The sequence below is a fragment of the Rhipicephalus sanguineus genome, chromosome 4 (genome assembly GCF_013339695.2).
Source record: "Rhipicephalus sanguineus isolate Rsan-2018 chromosome 4, BIME_Rsan_1.4, whole genome shotgun sequence".
NCBI classification, from domain to species: Eukaryota; Metazoa; Arthropoda; class Arachnida; order Ixodida; family Ixodidae; genus Rhipicephalus; species Rhipicephalus sanguineus.
This window is the reverse complement of record NC_051179.1, coordinates 3,306,572-3,326,957: the sequence shown is the minus strand read 5'-3', so window position 1 is coordinate 3,326,957 and position 20,386 is coordinate 3,306,572. Positions and strand designations below refer to the sequence as shown.

The 20,386-nt window shown below is 46.1% G+C and overlaps 1 protein-coding gene across 1 annotated transcript in view; it reads left to right on the top strand.

Annotated features, from left to right (window-relative positions):
• LOC119389297 (monocarboxylate transporter 12) overlaps positions 1 to 20,386 on the top strand; it is a 130,382-nt gene that overhangs the window by 56,445 nt on the left and 53,551 nt on the right. Inside the window, exon 4 of the mRNA XM_037656506.2 lies at positions 11,003 to 11,788. Coding sequence (XP_037512434.1) covers positions 11,003 to 11,788 — 786 coding nt within the window. The remainder of the gene's footprint in view (positions 1 to 11,002; positions 11,789 to 20,386) is intronic.

Here is a 20,386-nt window from a genome sequence, read left to right as displayed (position 1 = left end):
TAGAAAGATTAGGAAGAGGCTACAAGCGGTCATGGGGCACAACACATCAGGTTCAATAATTACACACGCGCGTGCACCCTATATTTACGAGTGCAAGTATGATCGTTGACGTCTAAAAATTTTACTGCCAGTCATTCATAGCTGCTAATGACGTCGCTGCGGCCCTGAGAAACACTAAATCAAAACGTATGCCAACTTTCTTTTGTCGCACACTAATTTTCCATGTTTTCTGGTGATACGAATTTCGGATAATACGAATATTTTTGGTAACCCCGCGAGATTCGTATCACGGAGGTTTTACTGTATTATCACTTTCCTTACGTGTGAATGTGTGTGTTCACGGTTACCGTGTTTGTTGAGACTCTGTATCACCTGTGGCGCATACCCGCATAACATGAACTCTGGTATACGGGTACGTGCCACACATGACTGAGAGACATGGTTTCATGACGTACGCGATAGGTATTTTGCGTTATTCTTGTCATGACCAGTGCATCGTGTTCGTCATACACTGATCCCCTTATATGCGAATTTTGGTATATTACAAGTTATGCAGACGACCAGGAGAGCGCCCAGACGTAGGCGGCTAGATAGATAGATAGATAGATAGATAGATAGATAGATAGATAGATAGATAGATAGATAGATAGATAGATAGATAGATAGATAGATAGATAGATAGATAGATAGATAGATAGATAGATAGATAGATAGATAGATAGATAGATAGATAGATAGATAGATAGATAGATAGATAGATAGATAGATAGATAGATAGATAGATAGATAGATAGATAGATAGATAGATAGATAGATAGATAGATAGATAGATAGATAGATAGAAACGGCCAAACTGATTGAGGTTCGCTAAGATATGCTTCGCATTTAAAAGGGCGTCTTTTTGTCCCACAACAATGATCGTCAATTATTTTGCCTTCCTTTCCTTGCGTTATAGCCGCGCGCTCTGCGCTTTCTGGTCACGAATGGCATGTGCGCTATCAGCGCGACATAGCATTCTTAGTAGCTGGTCTGACAACTGGCTAACCTCCCTGTCTTTCCGTTTTTCTTCTTCTCCTCCTCCTCCAATCTTTGTAGGAAAGTGGCCAGCACCGAGTTTTCACGAAAGGAAACGCAAGCAAGCCAGATGACGATTATTGTTGTGGGAAAAAGGCGCCCTTTTTACTCGATCTTTTCTGTGGGTGTAGGATATGGCTAGGCTTGGATATTCTATTCTTCTCAGGTTTCGGTCGGTTCCCCACACTTGTTACGTGGTTCCGTGGCGGTATTTTGTAAGCATTCCTAAAACGGACGGAGGCGGTCCGTCCGTTTGAGTCGCACGCGATTGGTCAATGTGAGCCGTGACGAGCGCCGCGACGAATCGCGTGCTCACATTGACTAGTCACGTGCGACTCAAACGGACGGACCGCCTCCGTCCGTTTTAGGAATGGTTTAAAAATACCGCCACTGAAGGGGACATGTCGCGTCACTAGTAGTTACGTGATAGGATTTTAGTCACCTAGAGAGAAAGTACAACTATATTAGAGTCCATGCAGTGCAGACACGCTGAGGTTGCCCCGCGCCACCCGGTTGTTCCGAAGTTTTTGGCGGAAACATGTCACATAGTGACGTTACGGGATTTTAGTCGCGTGACTAATTACATGATCTTACGTGATTTATAGTCATGTGACTAGTTGTTACGTGTTGCAACGTGATTGTAGTCACGTAAGTAGATGTTGTGCGGTGTTACGTGATTTTAGTCAGGCGACAATTGCAGGCCTGGCGTACAAAAATTGCAGTCACAGGAAACAACAACCCATCATCGATATCACATATATTTTACGATCACGAGAAATTCACTTTCGTTGCTCGAAAGAGCAAGCGAAGCTGCACTCATGCACCTTTTTATCACGTTTAAAAATTTCTTGGGCTTCTACGATTTTTTATATGCTTCATTTGCTCTATTCTTTTTTCTTTCGTGGTGAAAACCACGTATATATTGCTGAAAGCTTGAAAATATAGCCAGTTGTAAGTTCAGCGCTGTCTTCCGATATCGCCCTCGTTCCTTACGCTGTCAAACATCGAATTATGATCTACAGCGCATTTTTGCAAACAGAAAGCACCTGTTTTCAATTCTGCATTTCGTTCCTGCTCTTTGGTGGTGGGGACACTTGCAAGGAGCGTTGCAAGGAGCGTTTGTCCGTAGTATCTTTATAATACCTATCGTATCACGTGCCAGCCGCCGCGCGCTGTGGCTGAATCGGTTGGTCGACCGTGCTGGCTGTTCCCGCGTAATTGCGGGGGCGCGGGTTCGAATCCCAATGCGTTGTTTTCTTTTTTTCTTTGTCTCTCTCAGAATTGCTTATGTTTGCCGCGGTGGTACAGCGGTTACGGTGCTCGGCTGCTGACCCAAAGGGCACAGGTTTGACGGCGGCTCCAGCATTTTTTCGAATGAGGCGAAAATGCTAGAGGCTCGTGTACTTGGTTTTAGATGCACGTTAACGAAGCCGAAGCGGTCGAAATCTCCGCAGCCGTCCTCTACGGCACGCCTCATAAACATATTGTGGTTGTGACACGTAAAACTCCAGCAATTATTACTACTAGTGCAACACTGATGAAGATTTAGTTGCTTGTTTTCTCGCTGGAGCATTGCACCCGAGATATTTGCTGCAGTGTCGGTTTCGCTTCTGAAAACGGAGCAAGTAAACTCCTCATGTTTTATTATTTATTACCACGCAACCCATTACTTAATAACGAAGAAAAGGAACCATCGGGCACGATTTTAGTTAACCTCAACCATAAGAAGGCGATGCACAATGAAACCAAGGCAAGCATGAGGGCAGCCATTGATAATATAATGAAGCGTTTTAAAGAAGTACTCTACTATCAGAGACAGACGCAGAAACGTAACCAGCGATTGTAGAACCAACGCAAAGCTTGCATTGTTGAATCGTCGCCTTATTTCTACGGGAGCAGCGTTCTCTGCTTCTGCAAGTAGTGCTGCCCTTTTGCCTTACATTTACTTCCCCTCCGAAAAAGAGCCATCCTGGCTAATTACGGACAGATGCATATTGACAGTAAGGCTTTAGCAGGTCCATATGCACAATCTCATGCCTCGACATTGTTTGATTGCAATAAGTTTCAAGCGACTTGACGATTTATATCAAGTACGAGACTTGCCAGACCACACGGTACGGACCGTGGTACTTCGGAAGAAGTTTCGTAGACCGACCGGGGCCACCTAGGAGTCCAGCGCCCAGGCCCGTATCTAGGGCGTATGCCCCAGGGGCCCGCCTCCCCCCCCCCAAAGTTTGAAGGAGGCGGTGTTTCACCGCCAAGAATAATGAGAATAGGTGTTTCTCTCAAACTGTCAAGGCCTTCAGCAAGTGCCCCCTCCCGTGCCACAGCCCAAACGTTATGCAATGCATTTTTTTCCGGTTTTTAATGTGTGCTACCTGGAAGTTCATTCAATGTAGAAAGCGCCGCGCGCATGCGCCGTTGCTCGACATGCGTTCACTAGTAGTCGCGCAGGCAACGCCTCCTCTCAACGTCAACTCCTTTTACTCTTTTATAAGCACAGAATAAAGCGAGAATGCCTAATAACGTGCGGATTATTACTAAACGCATTTTTTTCTTTAGTAAATACCAGCGGACTGCGTACAGCGTTCTCCACATCTCATTCGTGCACTATGAAGGCTTACCCGTCAGGCAACGCGACATGCCGTTGTGACTTTCAAAGCGCAATTCAACAATCCAAATCCTAATCATATGGTGAAAAAAAGCTCGTTTATGTCGCTGTAATTCACAGCCAGGGTCTTGTGACACATTTCGGTCGGTTGTCAGTCCCTTTAAGAAAGCACATCGCGAATATATATAGTGATAGAGTAAGTATTTACTCTAAAAAGGCGTGACGTCACTTATGCTTACCTCATGTTCCACGGTCCCAAATATTTGTCCATAAGTAAATATTGAGAAGGTTATTGTGTATACATATTTGCACTTTCTCACTGTCAAGGAGGTAATTTCCGCGTACTACAAAATCTGCCCTAAGTGGTGGCTATGCGCTGTACAGCCCACGTGTGTTTAAAAATCCCGATCTAAGAAAAAAAATAACATGTTATCAGATTGACAGGAATTCAATTCTTTGAGCTATTTCCACTCAGACAAAGCTGAGAGGGAATAACCTGTCTAGAGGGTGTTTTCTAAAACGCGTGCATCTATGATAGCACTGTGCTATCGATGCGCATTAACCAGACTTCACACCTGTGTGCAGATATCCCTATTATTAAAGTCAAGGCTACATGCCAGTTAGGGTGTCTTCTGAAATATTACTTTTTCTTAGTCACTTTTGCGCGTATTTCTATTGCAACTTTTATGTTGCAGTAAAATTTAATATTGAATTATATATTTCTTACTATCTATTTTACTATGCCTTCCTTATCTACAATAAAGACAAAACTACCCGATACAGTGGAAGGGACATTCAAGGTGGGCCTACACGTTTGAGCCAAAAAAGAATCCCAACCAGGAATGTCTTCGCAGTTTTGACATTCCTATCAAGCCAGAAGATTCCAGGATTCAATACAGGGCTGATATTTTGCATCATGAAGTGCAAAAAAGTTCCGGTTTTGAAGACCCTCGAGCGGAGCTGTAATCATTCTATTCGACATGGGTCATTTTCTGTTGGCCTTTCAGAGGAAGAAGACTACTGCTTGAAAAACAGTAGATATTATGGGAAAAGGCGGATTTCGCTAGGCTTTATCTGGCTGAAGACTGCTATTTTTCAGTCATTGCTACAAGCGAAAAACTACTAATCAAAATTCCTGTGCGCATAAACGCCATCGTTTTCTTAAGGGAACCTCCTGGAAAGAAAGGCTTAAGATTTCCTTTGGAACGCCTGCATATCTTCGTGGCAGTAGAAAGAGCTCCACTCACAACTGAAGAAATTTTCATATGCTGAGTGAACGGAAGAAGGGGGAATTAAAGGGTTCGCTTTTCTCTGATGTGTCTTGTGACCCGTTGTTGAGCAAATCAAATGCATTTTGTATTCTACATCAGGAGTGATACAGAATAAAGAAGTGGTTTTGAGATATTCTAGGAATAGTTACTATACTGTGTTGCATTAACAATCGTTGTTGTCAGCGCAAAAACGCCAAAATTCGCTCTTCTGAATTTCATTGTGCTGATCAAAGTGAACGATTGGGCCAGTAGGTGACTCATGATCGACTTTGTGCTTGCTGAAGTGCAAAGTTGAAAGAGACTGCGCCTACAGAAAATGAAAGGAGAGCTTCAGGAGAGCTCCCAGCCCATTAGAGTAACCTATTAGTGTATATGCGCCAACGGGATTCAAGACAATCACCTCCAGCATATGAGTCAGTCGACTGTGGGAAAAAAAAGAAAAAAAAGAAAGAAAAAGAAGAAATGCAATTAGGATAGATAAGTGCCTTTTTTAGGCGGGATAGACGGCAGATCTAGAGATTATTACACAACACGTCGGTCGTAGCCTATATGTTCTACTATACGTTCATTCCTAACAAAAAAACTAACCAAGTTCATGTTTTCTGGTGTACGAGATCATCCTTCAGCGACTGTATCATTTTTGCACACCCGCTTAGACGGCGCCAAGCTTGCGGTGGCAGCCACATTCCGATAAGAACTAAATGAAAACAAATAAAAACTATCTCTAACTTCCTTTTTTTTACTATCATTCCTAGCGTTCTCAAACCTATCCAGTTCTAATTTGAGGTAAACAAGGGGCAAACGAGCATCACCTAAGTGGTACACCAAAGGAAATTTGGTTATTATGCAACCACAATATCCTGTTCGTACCCAAACATAATGGTTCCCGCTAGCTGAAAAAAGAAACTCGGAAAGCAGCATGCTGCTTCAATAACCCACCGGTTCGGCCCAGCGCAAGAAACTAAACAAACAAATAAAAACACGATTCTCTTGAAGCATCGTGGGCGCGTCTATCCGCCTCGTGCGCTGCTGCTTTGAGTTGTACTGGTGGCGCCACCAACGGCGAATGGTGGCGAAAGGTGGATACGCGCGGCTCAGAGGAGCCGTGGGCAAAGCGCCCGTTACTCGCCGTTTTTCTATTATTTTTCATTCTGGTTTGATATTTGTACTGCAGACGCTGCTCCACTAGACAACCATGCCGTTTGTTACGTCGATTGTTCCACATTATTTGTTTTAAAATGGCAGGCCCGTTTTTTTATGCGTGCGCGCGATGCACTGCGTACGTTGCTTACGTGCATGTGTCCAAGTACTTTGCGTGATCTGTTAACACAGATGAAATAAAAACTGTTGCAGTACAAAACAACATTCTTGTTTTATTGAATACCCCAAACAGTACAACAACGACTATTACGGCTGTATGCCTGCTTAAGAAACGCACAAAAGACACGCGTTTTTATCTTCGCCCAACACTCGTAGCACTCAATAGGCCAAGAAAACTGAAATCTAACTTGCTGAACGTTTTAACAGCCGTCACACAGCTGCATAATAATGCGTTAAAGTACTTTAGCAAATAACCAACAAACATTCACACAGCGTTTTTTTTTTTGTTCACAGACCATGTTAACATATGAGAAAGTTCTAACTGCATTGCAATCCCATATTTCGGAATGTCTAATCACTTTCACCATTAAAGCCACAATCCTCTAACACATGCGCTTTAAATTGAGCATGGCATTACTCAGACTTATATAGGAAATGCGCACGCGTGGCATTACTCAGATTTATATGGGAAATGCGCACGCGTGTAATGTATCTCGTATGCTAGATTCTTCTTTGGTACGTGCAGCTCAACATAAAATGCGATTCTACAAGTAATGTTCGTGGAGTAGCGAGCATATAGAAGGGCAACTACTTACAGCTTCACTTACCTTTGCAAAAACGGTATTCCAATTGCAATTCAATATCAACCGACGCAACAACGATAACAAAACACTTGTTGCACACAGGCGTACCAGGTTGACGCGCGAGGCCAAGCGCGGTATTTTAAGTGTAGCACAATCGTGCGCGTACAGTACGCTAGAATATTCTGGCACAATGTCGTCAGGCTAGCAGTCACTTCAGCGGTTCCCACATGTAGCACCAGTTGACGTCATCACGTCATCAAACTGCTACGACGCCGAGAACTACACACACAGCTGACTTGGAAAAACGTGGGCTTGCAGGAGGCCATCTTGTCAAGCAACCAAGAGACAAAAGTCCACAACTGAGGCGTCTGAAACATTGCCGTTGATGATATGGCAGCTGAGAGAAATCAGGGCTCATCGTCCGACGTGTGGCCACTGCCTTAACACAATATTAACGTTGCAACGTCCAAGCAAGACGCGACGAAAGCGACGAGCCCAGCCGGTCTTGTCGGGTGCGCTCTCGACTGCACATCAGTGTTGCCACGACACATAAAAATGTGGTAGCAGATTTTTTCATTCAATATCAGTAGAAATCAGTAGATTTTAAATTTTAGTATTTGCGCTTAGTTCTTGCACCGCAAATTCAGCGCTGATATTAGTAATCTACCCTAGAGTACTATAGCTTTCATGAAGTAGTAAAAACAATGACTCCGAGATTACTGGTGGTGAGTTAGAAGCATAGAGTTTCATAGTATTCTTGTAAGAAGCTCTATGGTTAGAAGAACCCGGGAATCCCGAAGGTGTCAACCTAGCACGGTTGAAGATCTTTGGTGAATATACAAAGGTTTCTGATGGCACTTAGCGCATTGAAGCTTTAGTGTTTCAGGCATGAGAACAGACACGATGAGCCCCTTCGAGTTTGCGCAAAGAAGCTTTATTGCGGGCGAACATGTCTCAGATGCACATGACCGCCAAGATTTATTACACTATTTCCATCGCCGACTCTTCGTCTCACGTGTTTGCGCGCTTGGAAGTATGTACCACGTAGCCGATGTCCCCCTCGTGTTGCAATGTTTTCCCATTGAAAACTTTCGTGCATAGAATGAATTTCTCCCTCTACGTGCATTCACCCCTCCACAATGCAGGGAGTGTGCCTCGGAGCCGTAGAGACTTTTCACAAAGAACTGCCTGAATGTCACACCTGTGAGCGAGTTCAGTTAATTTTGTATACTCAGAAAAAGAGAGGAAAAGCAGGGGGGTGTAGCATAGAAAAAAAAATTCTTCCGGTATTCATACTGAAACTTTTTTAGCGCGCACAAAAGACGGAGGACACAGAAAGAAGGTACAAAACGAGCGCTTACTCACAACTGATTTATTTTTTGAAAGGGACTAAACATATAAGCACAACTAATCATCACAAAGCATGCGCGGAGCAAGTCATGATGCATATTAGCAGATTACAACAAGTTAACCACAGTTCAAAAAAGACATTTCTTTATCAGTAAGCGCCACCGATGCTTGACTGATACACTTTATCCCACACCTACTTATATGGAAAGCTTCCGTGACTTCACGTGTAAGTTTATCATTATGAGCAAACAAAATGTCCGTCTCACTGTCCGTCTCACGTTTCAAAAAATAAATCAGTTGTGAGTAAGCGCTCGTTTTGTACCTTCTTTCTGTGTCCTCCGTCTTTTGTGCGCGCTAAAAAAGTTTCAACATGAATTCATACCAACTCGCCCAGCTTTCAGTTTTACTGCAATTCTTCCGGTAGTCTGGTCGAAGGTTGCTCGTTTGCAAACTTCATTTGCTCACACATGTGCAGTAAAATTCTTGCGAAATGTTAATGCGATTCCAAAAATTTGCGAGTGGCTTTCCTGCAAGAATACTTCACACACGCAAACACTGGCTCACAGGCTCGTGCGCTCAAGCTTGTTTAGTGCTTGTTCAACCCTCCACACTCCAGCGAAGGTAGCGCATGCAGGTGCACAAGCACCACAGGTGCTTTATTTTCAAAATCTGCGGTATAATCACGCCTCGAATTAAGCTGTACGGCGTACAGAGCGAAAGGAAAGGGAGAAACGACAAAAAGGAAAGGCAGGGACACGTGTTGATGGAACAAAAATGTTTTTCTGCTATTCTTTGTCCAAGCTGTTCGTGTGGAATAGATAGATAGATAGATAGATAGATAGATAGATAGATAGATAGATAGATAGATAGATAGATAGATAGATAGATAGATAGATAGATAGATAGATAGATAGATAGATAGATAGATAGATAGATAGATAGATAGATAGATAGATAGATAGATAGATAGATAGATAGATAGATACCGAGAGAGGAGAGCCGGGTTTTACCCCGACGCCCCTGCGGGCCGCTCCCACGTTGGAACAGGCAGGGAGTACCTGCCTGCGGCATCGTGGGCCCCTTGGATGCATCGTGGGCCCCTTAGCCCGTCGCCACATGGCACCACGTCAAATCAAACTCGATGCTGAAAAAGTAGTGGTTTTTGCGATCGCTTCTGTAGAAAAGACAGAAAGTCAGTAGATTCAGACACCTTATCACTCAATCAGCAGAAAAATTTAAAAGTCAGTAGATCTACTGTTAAATCAGTAGCCGTGGCAACACTGCTGCACATAGAGTTACTGCATATGCTACCTTTAGAATATACAGTAACTCTAACTGCACAGTGCACAGCGCGCGCTCTCACGGCCACCGAAAGAAATAAAAGAAAGTGGACAGAAGGGTCACCTTGGGGCATGGCATATCGTTGGAAGCAAGAGGAATTGTTGCGTCGTCGGTGTGGCGTATTGTCGAGAGATGGCGCTGGTTTGTTTTTGCGCAACGGAATCGCAAACTTCATTCAAAATGCATGGGATCCTATGGGGGGTTGGGAGAGGGTGCAACCGCCTGAGCCAAGTGGTGGCGCCACCATACCAATGCACGAGGCGGATAACGGCCAGACATTTGGCATGGCATGTCTAGAAAAACTGCCAATTCATTGCCAGTCATCGCCGTCGAGATAACGCCGACACACAGCGCTCCCTTTTCTGCGCACTGAGGTGAAGCGACAGGGGCGTGTGTACTGTTTCTTTTGATTTTCTTTTATTTAGTGCCGCGTCACTGCATACGTCATGGCGGGACTTTTGAATTCTTTAAGGTCGATACGCCACGTGGTGTCGTTCACGCGAACTGGGCCGCTGGTGTCCAGAAAAGCTGCATATGTAAGGACTCTAGAGAACTTCTAACGACTGCGTCTTAGCGGTAGTCGTGGGCATTTACCACTAAACCTTTTTTTTCAGCATTAGATATCAATTAATGATTTAGTTGGTCAGCTCTTCAATTATTGCTTGAGTCGCTAACCTGTGAATGTTGTTGTAAGCCTCCTAATATGACCTCAAAATGAAGCATTTTTCTCGTGCTGCAAGTTACCTAGACTTATATTTTATTAGAAAAAAAAACTATAGCCCGCGAAACACGCGAAATGTGAAATCCGCTTCTCAAGCGTTTCGAAGCGATTCGAAGGGCTGCGTTCGGTCATCGCGGCATCAAACAGGGCTTCACGCTTTGTGATGGTCGCGGGATGAAAATGTGCGGTTGACGCATTGAAAAGCGCGGCGTGGTTGGGCGAGGGTGTGGGGAAAAGCGGCGCTTTGAGATGGGAGCCCGTCGAAGCCACGCCGACAACATTGTTGCAGATGATATCGGCTCCAGCTGTGTCGGAACATGCATTGAAGCTCGGCCAGAAGCGCAGAGCCAGTGGAGGCCGCAGACAAGGCCACCCGCTCCTCTGTTTTCTCACTCCTCGCAACATTAGTGCGTAGCTGCTCCAATTCTTTATTTATTTGGAAATCTTGGTTTGAGTTAGCGTGCACGCGCTGTCAAGTTTCAAATATATCAATTAGTTGGCTCTCGAATGGAAACGCTTCGAGTTCCCAGCTGATACTCGGAATGACATACTTTAGACCCATCGAGCACGGCGTATATTGTGACATTGCCCAGGAGTCGGTGTATGCGGTCTATACTCTGAGAAAGGACTAGTATGGCACAGCGAAAAACTAGGCTCTGAAAGAGCTACGCGACGCGTAGAAAAGTGCATTGAACAAACTCCTCAGCGTAGTCTTTGTATCGCTTCGCAGGTGTCAGCATTTCTGGAACGCTGACGGCGCTCACGGTTGTCCTGGCCCAGCATTTCGAGAAGCGACGAGCCACCGCCTACAGCGTCGTCTTCACCGTCTCTGCCTTGAACACGTTCGTGTTCCCTCCCCTCGTCGAGCTGTTTCTTTACACGTACGGGCTCTACGGGACCTTCCTCTTGCTGGGTGCCATTTGCCTGAACACCTTCCCGGCAGCCATCGCTATAGCCAGCCCGGTCAAGCCACAGGCGAGAAGCGGTTCAGGGACACCCGAAGAGGCGGTCGCCCTCCGGGATGACTGCGAACAGCGAGACCCCTTGAGGGAAGCTCTGAAATGCTTTGCCACCCCCCGTTTCTGGGTGGACGCCATGTCCTTCGGCGTCATGTATCTGGCCCTGTCGCTGTACTTGACCCTGGCCGTCGACCTGGCCAACGACAAAGGTGTGGACACGACCCGCGCTGTGTTTCTCCTGCATGCCTTCAGTGCCGGCGACGTAGTCTTTCGTGGCGTCTCCGGATTCGTGCTCGACTCCGGCGCCCTCAGCTCAGACGGCGTCATGCTGCTCGGCTTCGTCCTACAAGCGTCCGCACTCGAAGTGCTGGCGTGCAGTGCCTCTTTTCCGATGCTCGTCGTTGGCTCGCTCGTGCTGGGCAGCGGCAACGGACTGCGCATGCCCATCGCCGGCGTCGTTCTCATCGGCGACTTTGGGCTCAAGCTGCTCCCCATGGTGTTCGGCGGCTTCGCACTGGTATGCGGCCTCAACGTATGGGTCCGCGCGCCTCTCATCGGTCAGTCTCTCCTTGCGATAGGACTTCTTCGCAGTAGAAGATCAGAACATATAACTTGCTGTTCGGCTATAAAGCCGTCACAATGAAGAAACTAGGCGCAAATTAGCCATCCCTCATACACACGCATATTCTGAAGACCACAGACGGCGCTGATTGTAGCCTTCAGTATATGCGTGTGTGCGTGAACGAGGGAGTGCCAACTATTAAGAGACCCGGAAAGGAGGAAATCCGTCAATATGACACGCGTCTACACGCGAGAGACGAGCAATTTCACAAGTCATTCGACGGCTGGCTTGACTCGCTAATCGTCATGTGCCAAGCCTCAACCGGCAGATGCATTCCTTCTTTATTGAATATGCATACCGTATTTCGCATGCTCTTACAGTGAAAGCTGTTATGAGATAAGAGCAGCAGCTTATCGTGGTTTGTCCGCCGCCGCCATTGGTGTGCGTAACAGCTATCGCACAGAATGAGAAAAGATATTCGGCAGATCCCTCGCATTATGGGAATCGGTTTCATGCAAAGCAGTCAGCGAGTAGCTGTCTATGCTGCACAGTTTGGCTTTGAGACAAGTGTTACAAGATGGATCGACGTGTTCTTTTAAATGGAGTAATTGCTTGCAGATCGTGAACTTAACAGGCACGTCGACTACAATGGCGTTTAAAGGGTAACTTATGGTCTGAGGTAACGTCAGCACTCACAATAGAGCACAGATGTCAGTTTTAGTGAAACAAACTGTACGCTACGGTGCCATGATGTGAATACAGTTGAAACCCGCAATAACGAAATCGGCGGGGAAAGCACAAAATTTCGCTCTTGCGGGAATTTTGTTGGCGCGAGAATGCGGCAGAAAAGACATGGAGTTTACAAAAAAACACATTTTATTTCGAAAAGTCAGTAAGTTTGCTTTGGCGGGCCTTACCATGCAGCAATTTCATGCCTCTCGATCGGGAATCTCGTTTGCCACGGCACAAAGTTCGCCCCATGCATTGGTCAGTGACGGCGGCACTGCGCTGTCACCAGTACCGTCATCAAGTACGCCTACACGCGAGCCTTCTTCAGGCTCCACTGGATCAGCGCGGCTCAGCGCAGAATCGTGGACAGCGAGCTGCACGCAACGCCGAATTCTTCGGCGATGTCCATTTTTTTTCTGCCCTTTCCCACCTCACTGATGATTGCAGCCTCATCTTCCAGCGTGATGAACTTCCGCTTTTTTGTTGGAGGCGGCATCTTCGCAGGCAGCGAAATCGAACGAAGCAATCGCAACACACAGTTTCGGCAAGGTATCATCATCATCATTGTCGCCAGCTTCATGTTTTTATTTGTAAACAATGATGGCGGCTGCTTCTCAAGTGTGCTGTAGGGATAGTTTTGCACAATTTAAGTGTAGCATGAATGCATTTCAGCAGTTTTCGAATGTAGTTAATGTTGCGAGAGTAGATTATTTGCGCACTCGTGTTTCAAAAATTTCGTTAATGAGGGATTGCGGTATGAATATCTTTCGTTGTCGCGAGTTACGAAGTGCACTGACTCCTATGGGCGCTCGCCGGTGCTCCGAAAATATTTCGTTGCGGTGAGAATTTCGTTCCCTCGGGATTTCGTTATCGCGGGTTTCGACTGTATCATTCGTTAGTATATTCAGCCAGGGTCGAGCAGCGATTGAATATACCTTGCTAAGCCATGGGAGTGCATAGGTAATGTTTATTAGACATTTATAAAAGCGGAGGGAGCACTGAAACCACAACTGATGGTACCCGACATGACGCCTGCGTAGGCTCTTTTCCCAAAGCAGTTTCATGACCTAATGTGCCTAGGTTCCATTCCTGTTAGGATCCTGATTTTGACTCTTTGCATTCGTGGGATTAGCGCTGCCGATGCCGGATTTCATTAACGCTCTCGCTTTTAAATTGCCAATGCCTATTGTCGCCGTTTCTGGACAGACAAAAACTGTGTATGACATGTGGCGCACCCGCACGTGCCGCAAGTGACGGGAGGAAAAAGCTTCACGACGTATACGACAGGATTTTCACGTTAATATTGCGATAGCAATTATATGGACACTCTCGACGGGTTTTTGCCCTCGGCGTCGCTGTCACGTTGCGTATAAAGTCCAAATCGATAGCATCGCCCCGCGCATCGTATGTTCCACCCGCGAGCAAAACCGCGCGAGCGACCAACGCGACTGCGATGAAACGAGCGGGCCATGCGATAACGTCGTCCAGGCCTGCCATCGATTGCTCTCCACGCAGAGAAGAAACGCGCCACCCGTTTTGCCTCGGGTGAAGCCGCATATATCTCAGCGGACATCACCAAACGGCTCCGTGTTCTGCGCTGATACGAGAACGAAAAGCGCTTCTCTCCCTTACACCGGCGTTTCACAGCACGCGGAGCTGTGCGAGCCGAGCTCAAACGGGCGAGTCCAGCAGACAAGTTTAAAACACGTAAGAACACACGCCGTGGGATTCGTGTGTTTCCTACGTGTTGTCTTCGCGCAGTTTACATTTGTCTGCTGAAAGCAAGTAGCTCAATAGCATGCCATACTCGAGTATCGTCCGCAGCCTAGCCAAGGAGAAGGGAAGAGCCTGCCACAGCACAGTATAGCAAGGGGTGCAAAAGGAGGTGGCGCAACAATCCACTGCGCGGCGATCGTAGTAAAACGTACCAACTGCATTTAGTGAGCGCGGCAGTTTCGCCGAGTTTTCTGTGCTGTTGCTCGAGCAGTCCTTGAGCAGCTTTTTCACGTGCCAGCTTTGCTCGCGGTATCTTAGCTGTCGCAATAGAACGGCGGGGCGTGGCTTCACTGTATGCACAGTGCTGTTAAGGACAACAAGGGGAATAAATTTCAAAATTCTGCCAGGGCTCCTTCCTTACTGTTCTTGTGTACGAGCCTGTTATACTTCGGTGGTGCAGGCTGAGGCACTTATTTTATGTTTTTCTTGAAGCCTCAATATAATTTCTGTTCCCGTGTACGAACTCCGTAATCTGCGGAGAGACAGCAGCAACGTACGAGGAAGAATAGCTGGTTGTGTCGATGGCCTACGAAATCTGGACTGCAGACTCACTTCACTCGGTGCCGTCAGCACTGTAAAAATATCAGTTAGCTTGCGTGGTGCGTATATTCACAGCAAACTAGCAACAGCATGTACTTCATAAAGGTGCCCGCGGGATCACTTGCTTTGCGCGGCGTACACTAATGCAGCGTTCCTGCCGGTATCTGGCCACGGCGGAAAACTGAAACACTTTGTTCCAGATGCGTAGTTCTTATAGTTATTGGCAGTTTACGACACAGGAATTCACACGAGACATTGCGAAAAACCGCTAACAACCTAACATGGCTGCGCTCACGAGTGGGCTGCTGCATGGAGCACGCCAGCCGCTTTCATTCACTCCCGCACCGCGGCGCCACCGGAGGAGGGAGACGAGTAGGAGGTTGGAGACATGCAGGTGGTCAAACGGTGGTCCCCTCGGCGCTAAACCATGTTCGCCTATCGCTGAGGCGTCCCCTCACCTGCGCTGCATATTGTCCTTAAAGGCCTCACCGCGCTGCCACCGCACGTCCGTTTCCGCTCCGTTTTTCGTGTTCCGTTCCGCCTCTCTCGAAGTGCGGAGGAGGTGGCCGTTTTTCGTACCAGCCAAACTCGCCGGTCCCGCTCGCTTTCTCGGTCGCTGATTGGCAGAAAAAAAAACGGTGACCTATGACGTCTTCACGCCGGCTCGTCGAGAAACATGGCGCCCGGGTGAAGCGACGAAGCGAGAACCGAGGCCTAGCAGCCGCGTAAAAAAAAGTTCATTTGGGTGTTATTGTGGTTAGTGCTAGAGTTAATCATCATCCACGGAGATATTCATCGAAAGGTAGCAAGCCGGCGCTACCTTCCTGCCCTCCTCGGTGCCTGCGATCGCCGATGGAAACCGACGGAGTGTGCTTGTGTTTACGCGAGGATCGGAGGCCACCGATTTCGTGTCTTTCGTGCCGTCGTTCGCTTTGCTTTGAGAACTAGAATGTCATCATATGGAGGCGTAATCTGTGTGTCACATGCTCATCGTACAAGAACGTCAAAAGTGTTCGATCGCCGCAAACAGCGTATGCGATTTGTACGTGCTCCGTGTTCGGGGTTCATTCCCGCGAAATGCGTACGTGTATTGCGTGTATGCTGGTGCTTTGGGTGAACGGCCAGTCCTGTGTGAAGTACGGAGTGATGATACACTCAATAGCGATAAGTTTTATTGCCGTCATTGCACATGTTCTGCTACGAGTGCGCTGCTTTGCCACTTGCGATGCGCTGTGGTGAGCGCGTCGCGTCCGAAGTGCTCGATCGTGTCCTCAGTTGAGGAAGTCTGCTCACAAGCAGCAGTATGAGCCTGCGATTTGCTGCAGCGGTGCTAGACGTAAAAGTGTTCTTTGCGGCGTGTGTGTGCTCTGAAGTGTGCCGTACATGTGCGCTGCCAGTGCAGTTTTCTTGTGTATCAGCCACCTCGATACAGAAGCTCCATCAAACTTGAATTTGCTGTTTAGCTCGCGTATAGTCTGTTTAAAGCTCTTTGTGCACTTTGAACATTCTGCTTTCATAGAGTGCTGCGTTAGATACGCCCGAGAATGCTGAGTCATCAATGACAACTTCAGGTAGCCTTCATTTCTATCATGTGGAAATAATGCAAACAAAATTTCAGATAAAGCAAGTCGTGATGCGAGCGACTTCTTGCTGGTGCCCAACCACAGAAACTGCTTACTGATGGTCATGTGGAGGAGAAATGCTTTAATTATCTACTAATTTCAATTTTATAATCAAAACCCCTATGCATGTAAGAGAACGGTAAAGCAATACTCTAACCAAAATTGTGAGTTCGATGTAGAATCCGATGACATACAACTGGCACCCTAACTTGCTCGAAACTTTGCTGTCAGTTTGTCCTCACAGGCTAGCAGCGGTCATGTTACAAAAGCTGGCGGTTGCCCAAATCAAAGCTTTCCACTACCTTGCAGATCTGCCTTCGTTCATTCAATCGTTTGTGGGATACCTATTTTCCATGATCCTTCATTGTAATGCAAACAAAATTGACATGTATTACCCAATTAGTCTGCCTAGACGCTCCTTTAGGTACTCTTTGATGACCAATTCTGTCTGCAGCTGGCGCTGGATAATGTCTTAAAACGACTCGTACCAGCAAAACATTCACGTGAGCTATTTTGCTAGTTCTGTTACACGTATCTGTCACTGGTTGGCTGAAAAAAAGGCAGTGACAATTTGACGTCTTCATGTCTGTTCGATGTAAACATGACACCTGCATGAAGTGACAAAGTGGGAGCAGTGGCCTAGACGCCAGCTGCATAAAAGGAGTTTATTTGGATGTTATTGTGATTAGTACCAGTGTTAATCAGCATCCGTCGAAATATTTATCGAAAGGCAACAAGGTGGGGCTAGCTTCCAGATCTAATCAACGTGTGCGATTGCCAATGAAAAAATGCGAAGTGTGCTGTGTACGTAAACGTTGGGTGCTGTCGATTGCGTGTGTTTCATGCCATCGTTCGCTTTGCAGGTAATTCCATGCAGGTGTAAATTGCATATGGCACATGCTCATCGTACACGAACATGAAAAGTGTTCGCTCGCTGCATCCAGCACATGCCAATTGTGTGTGTCCTGTGTCCGCAGCCAAATGCGTACCTGTATGTTGATACTTTCAGCGAACTGCAAGGGCATGAGTGATGATACACTCAGTAGCTACAATTTTCATTGCCTCTTCATCGCCGTCGTACATGTTCTATTGCGTCTGAGCTGTTTTGCCGTTTGTTGTGCTCTGTGGTGACCGTGTAGCGTTCGAGCGAACAATGGCGTCCTTAGATGTGTATCTGCAGTGTTGCAGTGGTTCTAGGTGCTAATTGATTTGTGTTGTGCATCGTGCAATGTGTTTGTGTTACGAAGTGAACCATGCAAGCAATCAGTCGCGTGTTCCTGTGTGTCAAACTATAAAAGCTGGATTTATCTGCTTATCACATGGATTTATCTGCTTCTCACACTTACTGTCTGCCTGAAAAGTTACTTGTGCACTTCTTCAGGTACATCTTTTAGTGAGGTGATAGGTCTGGACATGTGCTGATAGGTCTGGACACGACCCGTAGGAGGTGTTTTTAATGGGAATTTTGGGTGGCCTTCATTTTTGTTACGGGGATGTTAGTTTGAACCACAAGATTTTCATGACCAAACAAAGTGTATGGTTTTATGTTCAGACCCGAAATGTGCAGGTGGTTAGTGCAGGCATTTGTGAGAGCAGATGGCAGATAAGCACTTATTTTGTGAGGACTGTGTAGTTAATTTTAACGTTTTACATATCTTCGTGTTCTCGTAGAAGGCTACATGTGTGTAAGCATCAACATCAGTCATTCAAATTGCCGGGCGACTTGGTGCACACTTATTTGTTTTGAGAACAGAGTAAGGGGTGTTCAGATAGTCACAGTCATAGGGGAGTGCCAGCTAGATTGTAGTTTCACGAAAATTTTATATCGTCATGAGGTTGTGACTGTGAACAATGCAGCAGCCAAACCGGTAAAGTATAGTCTAGAATAGATTTGAGCACCTAGGGAAGAGACACAAGAAGACAAGACGACTAAATGAGTTCGTAGTGGGCGCTCGTTTAGTCGTCTTGTCTTCTTGTGTCTCATCCTTTCGCACTCAAATCTATTTTAGACTATATGAACCAACGCGCCAAGCAAAGCATTTTACTACGGTAAAGTATAAATGAAGTCTTTATTGGGTAAATGTGAGCATAGCAAAGCAAGATATCTTCTGAGGCCTTACGTGCAAAAGCCACAATAATGATTATAACGCATATTGTTAGGGGTAGTCTGGATTAATTCTTTGGGGTTCTTTAACATTCACCTAAATTAAATATAAGCACTATATAACAGACTATCGTTAGACTATCGTTAGCGTGGCAAATAGCTTTGAACCCGCTGTTGGGCGATTCATAGCGGCAGCTGACGGAAACAACGTGGAAAAGGCGCCATGGTTCCTCTAAACCATGGGTCTCAAATACGTGGCCTGCGGCCCGCAGACCTGGCCCGCACGTGACTGTCTTTGTCCCATATTTTTTATGACTTGTGACTGAATTTTTGTGACTTTGCTAAATTGCAATCGCGTTGTTTTCTCATCTATTGCGATTAGTAACGCTTTGTTCGGGTATGGCAATGCAGACGTGACTGGCCTGTTGTTCGAATCCTCATGCCAAATCCCCTTCAGTAATTCGAAAATGACCCATATATGAGAAAGGCCTAGCCTCTTTCAAATATTTTGTTCTCATACTGCTCACGATAATACACTGGTGCTGCTGAACTCTGCCCCCATCGAAATGCAGCCACCATCACCGGCAATCAAACTAGTTTCCTCAAACTTAGCAGTGTGACACTTTGCCTGCTAAGCTACCAAGACGCGTTGCAGTGATAAGTACAGAGTACAGATGTCAAGAGTATGATGTAGCAACCAAATGTGCCAGGCTTTCATTAATGAGTCGCACTACATTTCAGCACGATCGCTCGTGCTTCCGTGTGTGGTAATGTACTATGCTATTTACATCGTGCTTGTAATCTTTTAACCCTTTCCCTACCAAGCTTTTGGCCAAAAACGATGCAAAAATACCGACGCTTTTATTTGCCTCTTTGATTCTACGTGTCCTTATACAACAACCAAAGTATTTTTTGCGAATATGCAGACGATTGGCTTCACTGCACTGCACCACAGAAAGTGCCCCAACCTCTCCAGCCTTCGATGCAGAAAATGTCTTTTTGAAATTAAAAAAATAATGTACAGGGACAAGCGAGCCGTTGAAAAAGCCTTGGACGCGCCTATAGGTCGGCAAACTCACTCATGAGTCAACTCACTCAGACTCATTCAGACTCAGATCGGGCCGTGAGTCTGAGTAATATTTTGGTGAGTTTGAGTCCGAGTGAGTCCGGTTGAAGAAAATTATAGTAAGTCTGAGTTCGAGTGAGTGCAGTTAAGGAAAATATTGGTGATCCTGTGTCCGAGTGAACCCTAAGCGCAAAATATAGATCTTGAGTGAGTCTGAGTGAGCTCCACCTTTTGTTGCCGACTTATGGTCCTATCTACTCATCTTCAGCCTTACTATCAGCCGTATATCGGCTTACGTTTATACTCAAGTCTATTCACACATATCTCAGCACACTAGCATTCATGGGCCACCTCACTATTTATTGATCAGAGGGGTGAGTTGGGGAAGGGGTGCCATGACCTCCCTCCGCAAACTCTTTCATGGAAGTTGATAAAAATATCTCGTGTGAGTCGCGTATTTTCTAAAAATGTCCTTACTGGATCAATATATGACAATGATGATATATGATGATAACTCGTATTTGAAGGTACAAGATAAAAATGCGTATCATGAGCACTGATTATGCGAGATATTGGCGTTAGAGAGGATTGACGCCAGGATTGATAAAGCTAATTTTATGCCAACGGACTCATGAGATGACGTCTCAGGCTCACTCAGGCTGAGTAATATGTTGGTGAGTTTGAGTCTGAGTGAGTCCAGTTGAGGAAAATTTTGGTGAGTCTGAGCCCGAGTGAGCCCTCAGAACAAAATATATT